Source organism: Psittacula echo, assembly GCF_963264785.1.
Source record: "Psittacula echo genome assembly, chromosome: 5".
NCBI lineage: Eukaryota > Metazoa > Chordata > Aves > Psittaciformes > Psittacidae > Psittacula > Psittacula echo.
The window spans coordinates 8,065,663-8,078,768 of NC_137739.1; the positions used below are offsets into that span (position 1 = coordinate 8,065,663).

Below are 13,106 nucleotides of genomic sequence, written 5' to 3' on the forward strand. Positions count from 1 at the left end.
TTGCCATCAAACCTGACGCTTTAGCACCAAACCTGTTTTCCATTGAACCTGCCTTTACCATCAGAACTGACTCTCTACCATCAAATGTGACTTTTTACCACCAAACCTGACTGTTTGCACCAAACCTGACTGTTTATCATCGAACCTGGATTTGCCATCAAAAAAGATGAATCTTTGCCTTCAAAAACAACGACTCTTTATCTTCAAACTGGACTTTATCGATGTGGACCATCAAAACTTAGAATTTCTGATTGAAACATTTACCATCAAGACAAAATCCATACGTTTTAATTCCGTTCTCTTAATATACTGTCACTTGCCTGAAGTCTCAGTTGTCTTTGTCTCTCTAAAGTGGCTAGCTCAAGACAAATTCATAGGGTGATTTTAATTTTTATTATTAAATGCTATCAAACTGTGATGCACTTCATATTCACTGGTCCTGCATCAGGAGAGCAGTGATTGGGAACCTCAATGAAATACAGTTCCTCTGACTTATCTGTCTGGTCTGATTAATCGACTTGAGGACAAGAGATCTGAGTTGTTCTTGCCTTATATTTGACTGAAGCTCATGGAAGGGAACGGACAAAATCCCTCTTTAATTCAGGGTGGGAAACCAGCTCTTAATGGAGTAACATTCACAGCAACACAGCTATGAGTGTTCAGCTTTACAAGAACAATCTATTTTGCAGGTGAGGAATTTTCTCTCTGAAAAAGTAAACCTGTCAATTTAAATCAGTGTGCCTAAAGGTAGGCAAAGAGGCCTTTGACTTACAAGAGCAGTTGCAAAATCAGATCTTAACCTCTGAAACCAGTAAATCAGCACGCACCTCCCATGTATTCTTGGTAAATGAGGAGCTATGCAACAGTAGAGTTTCACACTTTATTTTAGAGACAGTCTCCAGGCTGAAGCAACAGGTCCTCCTGATAAATGAAAACGTTACGATTGCAGTGGATTTACATAGAACGTCACATTTTAAACAATGATTGATACAGAGTATGTCATGCAAATCACTTGTGTACGCCAAGTTACTACTTAGATCAGTCCCTATCTGTGCGGCGTTTACATTTTATATTCAAACTGTAGCTAGAAACATTTTCTAAGAAAATCTAGAAATGGAACTGGTAAGCCACAAGTCTTAGCTTGTAGGATTTGGTCTACAAGAGACCTAGCTTTTCCAGCCAGCATATCTACATAGGGATGTACTAAATCTGAAAAATATGCATTGTTTTCATCTAGAAAGCATTCTAGTTGCTGCTCAGTTGGCAGAGGTTCAGTTTTGTACCAGTTTAAAGCGGTTCAAAATGTTTCAGTAACGTAGAGCTTATTTTGTCAGAATAGCGTCAATTTTAAGCCAGTCCGGCTGAGCCGAAGTTTCCTGTACATTTCTCTGCCTGCACTGCACTGGCACCGCGGCTGATGGAAGTGGCCACACAGCTCAGCTGCTGAGCGGAGCCGGCACGGCAAAAAGAAGGGAAAGAGAGCGGCGGGAGCAGCCGGCTCGGCCCGGCTCGGCTCGGCTCGGCTCGGCTGGGCTCTTCTCAGCTCTGGCGGCCGCTGTGGCGCCGGTCGGGCACCCGGCCGCTGTCTTCCTGCCTGCCGGGCAGCGGAGGGGTGGGACTCCCCGTCGGGGCGGGGCTGGGCGACGTCCCCAGTATGGGGCGGACGGACCCAGCCCCGCCGACGCCGCCACCGCCGCCACGGCCACCACCGCCTGGCCCGGCAGGACCGGGGCGGGGCTGGGCGGGGCGGGAGAGCGCTGAGGCGGGGCGGCGCTGCGCCTGCCCCCGCAGCACCGGTTGCCGCGGGCCGGAGGTGCCCGGTGGGGCTGGGTCGGAGCGTGAGGTGGAGGGAGAAGGGCGAGGCGAGGGGAAGCGAGGGATCCCTCGGAGCCGTGCTCTGCCCTCGCCTGCCGCGTCAGGGTCGGGTTGGTTTGGCTGTGTTTGGGCTCTTGCCGCTCCCGACAGCGGACGTGCTGCGTGCCGCGCCGGTCCGTGAGAGCAGCGGTGCCAAAATGCTTTTAGGGACCAAAACGCCTCGGAAAGGCAGAGCGGAGGGTGAGCGGGTAGGTGCCTCAGGCTCAGCGCTGGTGACGGAAGGCCGGGCAGTTCCATTTGGAACTGGTACTATGACGTTAACCGACTTTGGGAGCTTATCTTGCGACCCGGGAGAAGCAGACCCTCAGACCCCGGTGAAACACTGGGCAGACGCGCCTTGGGAGAGCAGAGAAACCCCTGGGCGGACGGAGACCACGGTCACGACCCCGGAGCTGACAAACTCGGAGCCCTTCGCTTCCAGGTAAGGTTAAAGTGATAATTGACTGCGGGTTTCCTGGGTTGGCAGATGGATTATTTTTTATGAAAGCAAACAAGTGTGGCCTCTGGGGGTGTGTGTGTGTGTGTGTGTGGGTGTGTGTGTGTGTGTGTGTGTTCGGGATGTTCCTTATTTCGAATTTGTGTGTGTGTGTGTGTTTGGTTTTTGGTTTTTTTCGGGGGTTTGGTTTTACTTTTCTGTTGTTGGTTTGGTTTGGGCTTTTTTGTCTTCCTGTAGTGTTGCTTTGTGGAAGTATAGTTTGCAATTTAGAGACATAGAAGTGCCTTCATGTCTTCATGTCCACCTGTAGTAGTTTCCTGTTGCTCCTTATTTCTACTTAGGCATTTTTGTGTATGTTGTTGTTTTACAGTCACTGCTGCAAATGTTTGTTTTGTCATGAGACAAATGCGTAATTGCTGCTCCCCACTTAAACACAGTGTTGTGAGTGGGGTTTTTAGTTTGGTTGTTGTCGTTTGGGGTTTTTTTAATATTTGTTACCAGCTATTTAGTCCTTCAAGTTATTTCTTTGCGACTGAGTGACAGGATCTCCTTCTGGAATGCTTTGTGATATTTTGAAGTCAACCAGAACTTTTATCTTTGATACAGATATGAACGATGACTATAAAGAGGAGAATACCTTCAATATTTAAAAAGCTGTCATTCAGGTGGGCCAACAAATGGCGTGCCAAGAAAGTAACAGCATGCACCGCAAACTTTGGCTGGGTACAACCTGCAGAAGAGCCAAAGAAGGGACCAGGAGGTTCTATTTATTGTAGAAACACGGAAAAACCCAAGCCTTTTGGCCAGGGAGAACTAAGTAAGTGTGCCTTCTGTCCTTCCCCCCTTTTCTTCAGAACAAAAACCCCAAAAGTTAGAAAACGCAGTTCTCATTTGTTGCACTGATATAAAACAGGGTTGTGATGAATAAAGCCTTCAGCGCTAGGCTGCAATTTTGTGAGTCCCCTAAGGCAACTGAAGGGACTGGTGCTGGAAAATGATGGTTCAAAGCAGTGTGTTGACCTGCAAATTCAAGTGGCAGTGTTTCAGCTGTTCCATCATGTGTTTTGGGGTTGTGGAGTAGACCTGGTTCTTCTGGGTGCTCCTGCAGAATGCTGCCTTTTAAACAGCCTTTTTCAAACAGAAACCGTAAATAGTTTTGGAAATCTAATTTTCTTGCAGTTGTTAACGATGGAATTGCCCCACCACGTGAAATTCTTTTTCCACCTGAGAAAATCTGCATGGATTGGCAACAGCCACTGAATGTTGGAGTTGGACTGCAGAATCTGGGCAATACGTGTTACCTTAATGCTACTCTGCAGTGTTTGACGTACACACCTCCTCTGGCCAATTACATGCTGTCTCTTGAACACAGCAAGTCATGTGAGTACTTTCTAGCATTATTATAAATATGTTGGGCAGCTGCAAAGGTGGAAGAACAACAGGGATTCTGTGGAGAAAACTCGCGGCTTTCCCGTTTTACCTGTAGAAGCCGGCTTTGAATGCGATCTTCGCGGTCTTTTCCAGCCTAAATGATTCTGTGATTCCATGGTTATTTAGCAGGGAGCTCGGAATGGCATATAAAGTTCATTTGTTCATTTAATGCACAATGGTAAAGTTGCAAGTAAGGACCATTTCTTGCTTTGTGTGAATAAAGAAGTACGTTGCAAAGGAAGGCATTTGATGAACATTTGGGATTTGGGTTTCCTGCTGGTAGAAAGGAGGTAAAATTTAGGATGTTGGCATCATAGCTTCTTTGTGTCTGCAGCCTAGATACCGTAGTGTGTTAATACTGCAATAAATGACACGTTCACTCTTGACCCATTAAAAAGGCCCACACCCTAGAAAGCACTACGAGCCAATTTCTGCTGTCCTGAAATGGAAATTTGTGTGGGGCAGTATTAAAATGTAGACTGGTTTTATTCTAGTTAAAAGTTCGTATTTTTTGAACCTTGGAATTTGTGTTCTTCGTATTTCCATTCTACGGTTGAACTGATTTAGGCGTAAGAGCCTCTTTTCGTATCCTTCTAGGTCTATTTTGACAAAGGTACATGGATGCTTTTTGGTTTGGCATCTTAATGTTTATTCCTAGAAATTTAACTGTGTTTTTTTAACAAAGGTAAAAATGTTTCCAGTTAAGAACCCTGTTACAAAAGGGAGGGCAGAAATACTCGTACATACTTCCTTTAATCTTTCCTTTCTCCCAGAGGATTCTTATCTCTGTGTCACGTAGCTCACCTAACAGCAGTATGCTGAAAATAACAGGCATTCCCTCTCAGCGCTGTGTCATCAATATCTATAGCGTTTTTCATGGATATTGTTTTTTGGTTTTGTTCTTTTTTGGTGGCAATGCTTATTTGACTCGACTGTGTTGCTTCTTTCACTCTTCAGGTCATGAAAAAGGCTTCTGTATGATGTGTACATTGGAAGCTCACATTAACCAGGCCCTGTGTTTCTCTAATAATGCTATCCCGCCTATGTCTGTTATCAATGGCCTTATAAGTAAGTAATTTCAGATGGTTTTATTTTGATATATTTGGTAACTTTTCAAAGCACTATTTGATGCGTAGAAATGATTTTGATACTTTTAGAAACGTGAGTTTTCTTTCATTTTCTAGGAAATAAATATAACCTCCTTCTTATTTATTAGGAATAGGAAAACATTTCTGTTACGGCAGTCAAGAGGATGCACATGAATTCTTGTCCTTCACTGTTGATGCTTTGCAGAAAGCTTGCTTGAATGGAAGCACCACGTACGCATAAACCACTTATTTAAACTTTAAATGTTCTCTAGCCCCTTTTACTCCTTTCTTTACTATGCTATATTAAAATGAATGTCCTTGGTAAAAACTGTTTGAAGAGTTAACTCTGAGCCTCGCATTATCTGAGGTCTGATTTATCATTTCTTTCCAGGTTGGACATATCTTCTCAAGCCACCACACTTATTTATCAAATATTTGGAGGATACCTAAGATCCCAAGGTACTTGTTAAAAATCTGCCTCTCCTTTGAACTGGTCTGTGTCTGTTTGTCTGTAGTAAAGGACTTTGACTAAAGTAATACGTGTGAAGACTTTAAATTTGTCCAGTCAGTGTTAAGCATTTGTATTTTGATTCCAGTGAAATGCTTGAACTGCCAAGCCGTTTCTGATACGTACGAACCATTCCTCGATATTACTTTGGATATAGAGGTAAGGTGTTTTGTGAATATGGGTTGAGCTGTATGGGGACCTGTAGAGCCTTCCAAAGAAAGGCATTTTACTGAAAAAGATACACTGCTAAAAGGAAAGAGCTTGATGCTGGATGGGAGCGGCAATCCTTTGGTCTTGTGTGGAAGGCATCTAGATGCTCTCCATGTTTGCAGTGGGTTTAAGCTGTAAAAGCAGTAATTATGTCTACACAAACACCTATACTCTCACACTTCTCCATTATTCTGCTTCAGCATACGTCTGTCCTTAGGCTGATGGGTTTGACTGTTCTCATTCTTGATGCCATAGCATAGCACAGGTGCTGTCTGTGGCACTGCAAACTTTATTGTTTTGTTTCAGAGTAGAATCGTTTCCACAGGAGGTAAATGCTCAGCGTACTCTGAGGTTTCTGCCTCCTTCACAGTGGTTGCCGGTTGGCAGTAGGTCGCTTGAGGATGAACTAGCAAGGTTCTCTCGCAAACTACCAGGAAGCGTTTGAAGTTTTGCATTTCCAGTGACTTAGTGCTCTACTTTCTTATTCATCCAGGCCGTTACGTCTGTCACCGAGGCTCTAGAACAATTTGTGAAACCTGAACAACTGGGCGGAGAAAACAGCTATAAGTGCAGCAAGTAAGATTCTTACTAATTCCATCTGAATACAAGAGAACGCGTTTCATGTATCACATGAATATCTGGAAATAGAAGAATTCTGGCCATTAGCTCGTATTAGACTTCTATTCCTTACTGCTGCCTCTACTGGTGTTTATTAGCCTTCGTAAGAGTGAGGTTGCACACAGAAATATTTGTCTGGCCAGAAGTTACAGGGGATGTCTGCTAAGTAGTGGTGAGCTGAAGCATGGAGCTAAGGACAAGGATTTGGGGTGGGAGGCAACAATCAGCTTGCTGAAGGTCCTAGTGTTCCCTGTGGAACAAAGTGGGATTGGGTCTCAGTGCGTGTGAACGGTGGTCGTTAACATGAGCAGCCTCTAATGGCTCACTAAAAAATGTCTTGCAGGGTTCTCATGCTGAATTGTTGGGAAGCCTTTCCTTTTTGTCATTAGGATAGATGCTCAGATGTTTGCTTGGCTATCGAAAGATAATGTTCTAAATCCTTTGTTTTGTAGAGCTGTCCGCTTACATCCTGTTACCTTCTGTCTGTTAACAAGCCTGAAGTGCAGCGTATGGGTTCATAAGCCTGTGCGAGAGATGAACACTTGTTTGAGTTTTGGGAGGGGGAAGAATTTGCCGTTAACCGTTTGTCTGTGCTGGTTTTTAAGGTGCAAAAACATGGTTTCTGCCTCCAAGAGGTACACAATACATCGCTCCTCCAAAGTTCTTGTCATATCGCTGAAAAGATTTGCAGATTTTACTGGTGGCAAGATCAACAAGGTATATTTGCAGCTGTAAAGCAGCTTTATCTTCTTGGAATGGGAGATTTCCCCAAGAAAATATCATTTTAAACAGGGGAAGTTTAGATCGGGTATAAGGAAGAAATTCTTTACTGTTAGGGTGGTGAGGCACTGGAATGGGTTGCCCGGGGAAGCTGTGACTGCTCCATCCCTGGCGGTGTTCAAAGTCGGGTTGGACAGAGCCTTGGGTGGCATGGTTTAGTGGGAGGTGTCCCTGCCCATGGCAGGGGGGCTGGATCTAGATGATCTTAAGGTCCTTTCCAAGCCTAACTATTCTATGATTCTGTGATTCTATGATTTCAAAGTTGTTAATGCTTGCAGGCTGTAACTAGAGACTAATAACAATAGTCTAAGAAAAGTCCATCTAACAACTGTGGCTTACGGTAACCATAGGGGTATACCTCACTCTTAGAGCTAATTCTGCAGAAAAGAGTTCTCTGCAGCTTAAATGACTAAATGTTGTTTCTGAGAAGAGGTATTTTTATAAGAATCAAGAATATATTTGTGTGATCCTAGCCTGTGTTTTCAGAAGGGTTTTTCTCAGGCTGTTCCACCAAGTGATTCCGGGTAATTTTTGAATCTTCCTGTTTTGTGTTTAGGATGTAAAATACCCTGAATATTTGGATCTTCGAGCCTATATGTCCCAGTCGATGGGGGAACCACTCATCTATTCTTTATATGCAGTTCTTGTTCATTTGGGGTTTGGCTGCAGTGCAGGACACTATATCTGCTTCATAAAGGTGGGTACCAGCTTGATTTCTCCCAGGGTGAAATAAACAAAGAAAATCAATGTTACTGGTAACCACCGTTTTGATGGGGAAAAGTTGGATGGTGTGTTCCATTTGATTTGGTTTGGATGGTTTGTGCTGAAGAGTTCTACCTGTGACGGCATTTGAGCAACATGCATTTTGTCTAAAGATGTCACTGTCTTTTATTTGCAGGCGGGCAATGGATTTTGGTATCGAATGAATGATGCCGTAGTGGAGCCTTCTGATATCCAAACAGTTCTCAATCAGCAAGCTTATTTACTTTTTTATGTCAGGTAATACCAACTCCTGAACCTGTTCAGAATATGTTTACTTTCCTGTTACTGATACTTGTCTTTTTTTCAGGTGTTGTTATTTCTGTGCTAGGAAAAGATTACAATTTCTGGAATTTGGTTCTGTCTAACCTGAACTTGCCCACAGTGTTTACTGCCTTTCATTGCTTGGCGTTAAACTGGTGCGCTTGTGTACATTGCTGTCTATCTGGTCTTTGTAGCTGGCTAATGTAGAAGAGGAGAAATTACGCCATAGATGATGTAAGGGTGAGCTGTCGCTCTGGCAAGGATAGTCATTGTAGGGAGACCATTGTCTGTTTTTTAGTTTGTAGTCTTGGTTGAGCCTTTTGTACATGTCTTGTGTGTCACATCATCTGTTCTTTTCAAATTTTAGAAGGGGGTTTAATCCAAGACCAGGCTGAAAGAAAAACTCTAAACTGAGATCACTGCTTTTTTTCCCAAGGCGCTATGATTTGACACTTGGAGAACGTGGTTTTTACTTACCAGCACCGTCAGAGCCCTGTTCATTCCTTGGTCAGTGGGGGCCTAATAGTAAGCAGGATGGATTTATGGGACCGCAGCTTCCTCCTCATATGATTAAGGTAATTTGCAGGGAGCAGATAATGGCACCAAATTGATAATGTTGTTTTCTTTTGACTGGGGGTGGGGGGTGTGTTGTTGTTTTGTAGCGTCTGAGTTTTATTTTCCCTCCCACACTGCAGCTTTCTTCACAACCGTCAGCAACAGCCAGAATTATTCCAACAGTGGCTAATCCTAAATTGTGCAGCCATGCTACTTCATTATACTTCCAACTCAAAGTGCTTTCTAAAGCACTGGGAGCTACGCTTTTCAGACGCTTGAAGGAGCCTATTAATTCCTGATGATGATGATGATGATAAGAACAATAGTAGTAGTAATAATTCAATATCACTCTGCCAGTGTTCATTTAGCTGAGTCAGTGAAAACGATTTTTCTTGGTCCTGCGTACCAGAGCAATTATTGCAGTGTTTTCGAGGAATGTTTAAAGGGGAAAATAAATACATTTGGGAAGAGCTTTAGTCAATGTTAAGTTGTTTGTGTGGGTTTCAAAAATGAGGCTCATTTGATACCAATATGCAGTAAACCAAAAGCAGCAGGAATTAAACACACTTGTTGGACTTAGGTCGATATTGGAAGTGGGGTGTTTTTTCTTCTTAGGTGGTGAGGCAATTTGTAGAAATATTTAGTAGGAGAATTTAATGTTTTCATAAGTGCTGTGTGATTGCACATATTCATCTTGCAATCTTTTCTTTTTAAATACAGAATTCAAGTCATTTAAATGGAAATGGACCCCTAGAAGAGGATACAAATCCTGTTGGTATCTCCATAAAAAGGCTATCTTCAGCTCTACCAACAGCTTGCATTCAAAACTGGGCAATTACCAGGCCTTCAGCTACGGATCCATCAAAAGCCCAGAAGATCACTAGAAGTATTAATAACAAATTGCCTGAGCGGCAGACCGTGTCACAGGCTGGCCATCTTACCAGTGCTTTGGAGAATGAGGATCTCAGCAAGGCCGTTCCTTCCTCCACAATTACAAACTCTTTCAGAGCAGAGTCTACCTCAGATGCCTCTACAGTGGCAGTTGCTGCTGACATTTCCAGACAGGAAGTTCCTGATGAAATGTTTGTAGAGCCAGCAGTGAATGGAAGTCCTACACTCGGCTCCGATGCTACGGTTCCTTCCAGTGCAGAGTCTTCAGGAAAATCTGAGGCGTCGAATGGCGTGTTTAAAATGAATTTCAGCGTATCTTCCAAAGGAATTGTGATTTGGGAGGCGGTCGGCACATTGCAGAATTCCCATTCTTTCTGTGAGAGGGCTGAAAAAGAGAGTTCCCATCATGACCTGCCAAAAAATGATTCACTAAATGGTGCTGTTAGTTTAGATATTGGATCTAAACAAAATGGACTGAAACTTGATGATTTTACTTGTGAAGTCCAACCTGCTAAACCTTCTGAGATTTTCTTCCCTGAAACAAATGGATTGCTTGAACCAGTGAGTTATGTTTGTTCCATCTAGAACTTCTCACCTATGGTGTCCTTAGTATTCAGGAGCATTAAAATGTTCCTAATTCATGTGAAATACTGTGAAAACACACAGCACAAATTTCATCGTTAACACTTTGTGCTGTTGTCCCCTTAGAATTTGCATAGCTGAACTGGCATGTGAGAACATGTCAGCTTCAGAAAAGTTCAGCTGAGATAGTACTTGATAAGTTTCATAAATATATTTGGGGGTGGGGAAGGGGTGATGTTTGAAATGGCAATAGTGCACGTAAGGCAAAGTGATCTTGCTTAATAACTAATGAGGAAATTTTGCAAACAGTTTTCAGCTAAAGGTAGTATATATTTGTCTGTTAACGTCTGCATTTTAATTGTAGGTACCTGAAGCTGAGTCACCAATTCCTCAAGAAATAATCTTAGAATCCCTGGCCTACAGCCACCTGAACAGGCTGTCAGCGCAAACAAGGTAAACCGGGTATACTCTGATGAAAACAAGATTTCATACAAGTTTATCATTGTTTTACCCCTTTGCTAATTCTATTTAGTAGAAAGCTTTGAACCAGTACAGCAAATTCCACACTGTACATGTAGGGTTGCAGACATCAGCACTGAAGATGTATTATTCTGATATTAAATACGAGCAGATGCCTCTCAGAATAGTTCTGTTTCTTCACGGAATTATTTTCCTTTTTTTAACGATTGGATTTCTTTTTCCAATGTAAATTCCCCACCTCCTGCCCTCCCATTTTGGGGGGAGGGACGGACATTAATGAATTGACTTTTTTCTAGTTAGGGGTGAGCGAACCTAGTGGTGCTGGCTACTGATGTGATGTAGAGCAGTGAGCAGAGGGAGACAAATGTGCTGGGTGTGGGTTTTTAATGTACTCCTTGCAGACTCGAGAAGAAAAACACCTTCTCTGGGCGCTGCTGAATGAGTAAGAATCGGTTTCTAAAGGGGACTGCCTTACAGAGTCTCTTTAGAAAGCTACAGTTTCCAAACCGTGTAAGGGAGTTTAGAAACAGACAGAGTTTACCAGTAGCCAGCAAATCTTTTACTTAAGGGGATTTTTGCTCCCAACATTTATCTTTTAGGTGAACTTTTCCAAGTGAAAAATGTGGTTTTATTTTGTGCAGTGTCCCTGCACCTCAGAAGTCTGAGGGCGATCATCTTATGGAAACCGTAGTGACGGAAACAGTGTCTGTCTATGAACAATCCGGGACGCCTCTTTCCGACCTTGGCTGTGAGATTGAGAGTCCTTTTACTGTATCAGACTGTGAAACCATTGCTACCAAAGAAGTTGCTGAAAGTATTATAACAAAAGCTGATAACGTACAACCCAGTATCAACGGTCAGCACAAGGTCAGGAAAAAATCCTTGGGTACTGAATGGGAATACGTTGGGCAGTGTGAGTCCGAAGACAGCAGAGACAAAGACAAACCAAGAAGACCAAAAGAACCTGCACTCATTGCAAAAGGAGATCCTTCGTATATCAAAGGGTCTCCTGAGAGTGAAGAGAAATTAGGGCAAACTTCCTCTGTGAAGTCTGACATTGAATGTAGTCCTAAAAAACCTGCATCTCTAGGTATTACAGATAAATGCCAAGATACGGAGGACATTTCTAATAACTATGTAGAGGTACCACCTGTTAATGACTCTTCTATTGCAAAGCTGGATAAAGTTCTGGAGAGTCAGTTCTCCAGGCAAAATGAGGGGCTGAATAATAAAAAATGCGAAGAGGATAATAGGCAAAAATACGAGGAGAAGATACAGGACTCCAAAAACCCTGACAAAGAACGCTACCGAAAGAAGAGACAATACTCTGAGATTAAAGAGCAGAAGCAAAGCAGGAGCAAAGCGGATGATCGTTCCTACAAAAGGAGGCGCTCTCGCAGCATGGAAACAAATAAGCAATATCATCATAAGCAGGACTATTACAATGAAAGGAAGTACAGACCTTCCCATAATGAAAGAAGCAGTCCAAATAACGGCAAAAGCTCAGGAAAATACTCTCGTTATAGATCACGAAGCAGAGAAAGAACAGAACAAGACAGGAATAGGTATTCCCATTCCAAAGGAGAGAGAACCTGGAGCAGGGAAAGATACTATCAAGATGAAGCACGGAGATGGGAAAAACGCAGGTGTTACAAGGGTTATTACTCTGTTCATGGAACAGGAGATGGTAGAGAGAGGAAGTCCTCTCATTTTGATAAGGACTTTGACAAATTGAGTCAGTTCTACAAATCACGTAGGGATCATCACTGCCACAGCAGATGGGCTCACACCGCTCACGGCAGAGAGGAAGGAGCCCATCACTTGAGCAGCCACAGAGGGAACTTCCGTCATGGTTCAGTACCTCAGCGGCAGTCTGAAAAACACTCTCGGGAAAGGCACGCACCTCCACCTGCCTCAGCTCGTGCACATTTTGACAACGCTTTCTGGGAAAATGAAAAACTTAGACTTGGCAAGAGGAAATACAGTGACAGAGAAGGAAGGGAAAGTGAAATGGGAAAGAAATGCCGCAAGACAGATGACCAAAGAATGAAAAAAGATAAGAAGGTCAAGAAGAAAAAGAAGTCCAAAGATAAATATCGAGAGAAGGATTACAAGTAAGCAGGGATTCCAGCATAATCTGCCATTTTTTTTCCTAACACTTTTCTCTGTGTTTCTCATGCCTGCCTTTTTCCCATTGTTTCTAAATGATTTATGTAGGATAATCTGACTAGGTGTTGGTCATCAGGCTGGTCATTAGGTTGGTCAAGCCAACATAGGAAGGATGTTGCTGAATAGCGTTAGAACGCTAGACCTGGAGCACAAAGTTAAGAACCTGTCGTGGTTTAAGCCCAGCCTGCTGAACCCAGGGCAGAGCCAGATCTGCGCACTGTTCTTGATTAGGTTACAACAATTATGTATTTTTAATTCCACATATTCCACAAATAGCCCCTGTCAGGATTTGTGTACAAACCAAGACTTACTGGTCCTTAATCTGAGGGCTTATGTTTGCTGCATCCAAAGTCAGATGTGCAGAAATTACTACAAAATAGGTGACACACAGCAAGTCATCACCTGTGGTAAAAGAAATAACATTCCATACACGCATCAAACGCTGCATCCGTTTTCCTAT

At 43.1% G+C, this 13,106-nt stretch overlaps 1 protein-coding gene across 1 annotated transcript; it reads left to right on the forward strand.

The window, feature by feature from the left end:
• Positions 1 to 2,126: 2,126 nt before the first annotated feature.
• Positions 2,127 to 12,595, forward strand: LOC308222347 (ubiquitin carboxyl-terminal hydrolase 42-like; the record flags this gene model as incomplete). Its single annotated transcript, XM_080620243.1, has 15 exons — positions 2,127 to 2,296; positions 3,280 to 3,380; positions 3,491 to 3,691; positions 4,700 to 4,810; positions 4,959 to 5,061; positions 5,222 to 5,289; positions 5,427 to 5,497; positions 6,042 to 6,124; positions 6,772 to 6,883; positions 7,503 to 7,643; positions 7,845 to 7,945; positions 8,406 to 8,544; positions 9,245 to 9,976; positions 10,362 to 10,450; positions 11,119 to 12,595. 15 exons carry the CDS (start codon positions 2,127 to 2,129, stop codon positions 12,593 to 12,595), a joined length of 3,699 nt encoding a protein of 1,232 aa, XP_080476369.1.
• Between the last annotated feature and the right edge of the window lie 511 nt (positions 12,596 to 13,106).